The 5,259-nt window shown below is 38.1% G+C and overlaps 1 protein-coding gene across 1 annotated transcript; it reads right to left on the bottom strand.

Annotated features, from left to right (window-relative positions):
- Positions 1 to 3,703: 3,703 nt before the first annotated feature.
- On the bottom strand, positions 3,704 to 4,645 carry LOC102498694 (olfactory receptor 10R2-like). Its single transcript, XM_006159079.1, has one exon. It carries the CDS (start codon positions 4,643 to 4,645, stop codon positions 3,704 to 3,706), a length of 942 nt encoding a protein of 313 aa, XP_006159141.1.
- Positions 4,646 to 5,259: the final 614 nt, after the last annotated feature.

Genomic DNA, 5,259 nt, shown 5'->3' with positions numbered 1-5,259 from the left:
AGAAGAGGCTAAAGAGATTGGACTTTGTTAATTGGAGGTCAAGATGTTTCCTGAATTCCATCAGATGTGTCTATTGGAACACCCCTAGCAATTTCCACCCTTTGCTCGGCCTGCAGTGAGGGTCAAAGAAAGGACAAGTTGCAAGTTTCTGCCAAAGCCCAAAGGGACAGGTGGTGTTTGCTCAGAGCATGTCCCCACACCTCACTCAGGGCCTCTCTCTGAACATGTCCCTACAGTAGATAGTTTTAATATACAACTTTGCTCAAAATAGATCAAGAAGAAAAATAACTACAGATGTAGGAGACCTAAACAGCAAAATCAGTAAGATGACCTTTGTAGGCATTTACTCAACTTTCTGTTCTAATTAAAGAGTATCACTATCATTTCAAGGCACATTTATGAATATTGGCTATTAAGTCACAAAAATACTTCCATGCCACAGAGTGGTAATGATACAGCAATATTCCTAATCTTAATGTATTAAGCTATTAATGGAAGATAAAATAAAAATGCTCTTCTACCTGAGAGTTTTGAAATATTATTAAATAGTCATTGGGTAAAGGGAAAATACAAAGTAAAATGAAGTAAGTTCTAGAAAATAATTCTAATTACACTCTAACGACAAGGAGAAAATTCACTTTACACTTTAAACTCACATAATGTTAAAAAATTCTTGTAAATGATAATAAAATGCAAAAATTTAAAGGATTGAAAAAAGTATAACTCAGTAAAAATTTTGAAATTAAACTTAAAGATATTAAACTTAAAGATATTGGAATATTTTAAGAGTAGTAAATAAGTAAAAAGCTATGTTGTACACTGTACTCATATGTAGTAATTAAATGCAAATTAAAATAATAATAATAATAATTTTATTTTTTTGAGAGGTTTTTGCTATAGGGTGCATGCACTTGCCAGAAAGACAGAGAGAGAGAGACAGAAAGTGAGAAATCACTCCCCAGGGGGATGGCCATGCCGCAATCCCTTCTCCTCCACTCTCCTCTCTGGATCTTGGGCATACATGCACATGCGCCCGGTGTGAGTTTAAGCCACCAGGTCCGAGACTTGACCCACAGTTGACTACATGGGAGTTCAGTGACATAGCCATTACACTAACTGCTGGTCCTAATAATAATAATTTTAAATACCATCAAGAATCTTACTCTTTTCAGTGTCATCGAGGTGATTTAACTGTGGAGGGAACATCCAGACATAATTCTGTGTTATGAAATGGTTTGCTCTTGCTAGGCTTCCCATGCTCAGCAGCTATATTTTCAGCTCTCTGTCTTCTGCATAGAACCATGGCAATCATCTTTTTTTTTTTTTATTTTTGGATTCTATAATTTTTTCAAGAACTCACATTTGCTTGGGAACCAGCAGTTAGCGTAACGGCTATGTCGCTGGACTCCCACGTAGTCGACCGCAGTTCGCGTCCCGGACCCGGTGGCTTAAAACTCACGCCGGGCATGTGTGCATGCATGCCCAAGATCCCGAGAGGAGAATGGAGGAGAAGGGATTGCGGCATGACCATCCCCTCTGGGAGGTGATTTCTTGCTTTCTGTCTCTATGTCTCTCTCTGTGAAAACCTGTCAAAAATAAAAATAAAAATAAAAAACTGAAGGAGGGCAATACATTCTTTCACTAATACAAAATAAAACCAGAAATAAATATCAGCAAGAAAATATCTACTGTAAATAAATACTCCATTCCTAGAGTATATACTCCATTACAAGCCTGATTTATACACTTTTCTATAACAGTAATTGTGCTACAATGTAAAAAGTGTAGATAATATACTATCCTTCTCTTATAGATGCAATGCATTGTATGTGAGGATATGATTTACATTGTGTGCGTTATCTCAGTGGTCCCTGAGAACTTTTTTCTCTGATATTTAGGCATCTATGTTTTATGTTCAAGGATCCTTCTGCTAGGAAATGAAGGGCAGCAGAGCACAGTCATAGAGTACACCAAAGTTGTAGCCATTGAGACAGATAGTACCTGAAATGTGTTTCTTATTTAACTTATAAAAATTAAAATGAAGACTTAATCTAAAATTGATAAAAGGGAGACAAAAATAGGAACTGGAACAGTAATTAAGGAATATGAGAACATTGTTTATTATTTTATACACTTTGATCAGAAAATCTAAATAACATTGATAGGGGAGAACACAGTTACATTATACCATAGGAAAAATGTCACACATGAAATTTGAACTTCAGTTGTGTTCACCTTGATTTCAAGAGTATTGAGAAGACTGGGGACCAGTAGTTAGTGTAATGACTATGTCGCTGGACTCCCATGTAGTCGACCGCAGTTCACGTCCCAGACCCGGTGGCTTAAACTCACGCAGGGCACGTGTGTGTGCTGCCCAAGATCCCAAGAGGAGAATGGAGGAGAAGGGATTGCGGCATGGCCATCCCCCCTGGGGGGTGATTTCTCACTTTCTGTCTCTCTGTCTCTCTCTGTCTGTCTTGCTAGCACACGCTCCCTATAGCAAAAACCTCTCCAATAAAAAAAAGCAAAAACCTCTCAAAAAAAAAAAAAAAAAAAGCAAAGGAGTATTGAGAAGATGCAGCATATTTTGAGATATTCCAAGATGGTGAGTTATCTCAAATTCAGGGCACATGAATAACAGAAAGTTTCAGCTTGTTATCATCGCCGTCTTGAAGATCTGTGAACCAGGATTAGAGTTACTATAGGACATGAGAGACAGAATGTATAAAACCACAGACAGAGACAGCTGAACGGTGGGGAATCATAAAAGCTGAGTGCAGAATGCAGCAGGAGTGTGTGTCTTGGGATGTCACTGATATCTAGTCAGCGAAGGCTGGTTTCTCTGGGAGATACTGATGAAGAAATTTCTGCCCAAGGGAAAGGGAAAAGCAGATGACCATCAAAGTCCGAAGAGCAGATGACCATATTATACAGTGTGATGATATTATACAGTGTGATGATAAATTTGTAACTATGCAGGTCCCTCTTAAGAAATTCAATATGGAAGATCATATAGGCATCTTCAGTCTCATTCTTTTCCATTAATTTATGGAGGATATCTTCTATATTACATACGAGGTGGCTTTAAGAACTTGTCAGAAAAAGACATAACGCTATAACATTCTATACAGTTTGACATTTAATACCTGCCTTATTTCATATTATCTACTAAACAAAACAAAATCTCTGTGAAGTGGAAAATATAATTATATTATTTCTATCATCCATAAATTAAAATTTATGTGCAATAAAAAATCATAGCTAAAGTCATGACCTGACCCATGTCTAGTTTAAATTACCTAATTACTAGTAGAGTAATATTCTTTATTTGTGTCATATTATTTCTAAGCCATCTTCAAGACTGAATACTTCATTTTAAACAAAATATAAAGTCAAACAAAAAGCAGAATCTGAGGTTTTAGACAATCAAAAAAATTGGAGAACTAAAAACCTAAAGGAAGAAAAAAGGAGCAGGAGAGTTATCCTTTATTTCCAGATAATGTGTCTCCCTTAATCTGTAAAACAGGGATGAGAAAAAAAATTACTATCCTTGCTCTATCTAGAAAAATATTAAGGCTAAAAATGTCAGACAACTTCCCCAAGGCCACAGATTTAGACAGATAAATAGTTTAATATTTCTATGACTTAAGCAATTACCAAAACATTGGTCTAAATATGTATGTACTTTTGAAAATTGCTCTACTTATAAAGTCTTAAGTGAAAACCCAGTCTTGGCAATCATTTTCCAAATGGCCAACTGTACGTCTTTGTTCCTGAGGCTGTAAACCATGGGGTACAACAGTGGGGTGATGATGGTATAAGTCACTGTCACCAGCCTGTCTTTGCCTGATGTATATTTGGCTGAGGGCCGCAGGTAGACAAAGGAAGCACAGCCATAATGGACAATGACCACAATGAGATGGGAAGCACAGGTGGAGAAGGCTTTCTGCTTGCCTTCAGCTGATGGGATCTTCAGGATGGTGTGGACAATGAAGCCATAGGAGATGCAGATGAAGATCAGGGGCATCACAAGCACCAAGACCCCACAGATGAAGATAACCAGTTCATAGATGTAGCTCTCTGCAGAGGCGAGGCGGATGACTGGTGAAATGTCACAGAAATAGTGGTTGACCCTGCTGGAACCACAGAAAGGGAGACTGAAGATCAAAGTGGTTCCCATCAGAGATATTAGGAAGCCACTAACCATACAAGTTGCTGCCAGTTGTCCACACACCCTCCAGCTCATGAGAATGGGGTAGTGCAAAGGCTGGCAGATGGCAGCATAGCGGTCGTAGCCCATCACTCCTAGAAGCAGGCAGTTGGTGACAGCAAAACCGAGAAAAAAGAACATCTGGGTGGCACAACTCACAAAGGAGAGTGTCCTGAATACAGAAAGCAGGTTGATAAGCATCTTGGGCAGGATAACCATCGTGTAGAAGATCTCAGAGGTAGAAAGGATACCTAGAAAGAAGTACATGGGCGTGTGGAGGCTGTGATCTGAGAAGATAACTGAGATGATGGTGACATTTCCACTCAGGATGATCAGATAGAGGAAGAGAAAGACCACAAAGAGAACAAGCTGCAGTTCTCCGAGGCTGGAAAAGCCCAGAAGTAGGAACTCGGTGACACAGGAGGTATTGGCCATGAAGAACTGATCTCGTGGAATAAAGCCAAGATGACCAGTCCAGAGATCTGGAGAACTGAGAAATCAGGGAGACAACTCTCATGAAGTAGCTATTCCAGACTTTTTTCTTTTTTTTTACTATATAATAGGTATTATAGAGAAAAAGCAAATTATGAATTGATTAGAAATTATACTAAATCAATATGCTCCCAAACTGCAATTTTTCTGCAGATCACTTTAGCAGTAACTTTGAGGACATGTGTTCAGATGAGGGGTATAGTGGCTTGTTCAAATAAAGCCTATCTTTCAGGCCCCTTCCTCAGGGACTGACTTAAACTCCACTTAATCTTTTAGTAATTAAATCACAGAAAACCTTTTATCAACAGTGGTTATAATTTCAAGTTATGATACTTTTACCCTGATTTTTGATAAACATACCAATAATGAATAGCTTCAATATCTGAGGATTCACCCCTTACCTGCTTTTATTAATTTCTTACTAGGTTAAATATCCATATATGTGTGTTTGCACTTAAATAGCACAGTTCCCTTGCACAACTAATTTTATAGTCCATTTCCCTGAAGTAATTCACTAAAACTGATTTAGTTTTGTACTACTGCCACTGCCTTAGAAC

The sequence above is a fragment of the Tupaia chinensis genome, unplaced genomic scaffold, assembly GCF_000334495.1.
Source record: "Tupaia chinensis unplaced genomic scaffold, TupChi_1.0 Scaffold000623_1, whole genome shotgun sequence".
In the NCBI taxonomy this organism is placed as follows: domain Eukaryota; kingdom Metazoa; phylum Chordata; class Mammalia; order Scandentia; family Tupaiidae; genus Tupaia; species Tupaia belangeri.
This window is presented reverse-complemented; position numbering and strand designations above follow the sequence as displayed.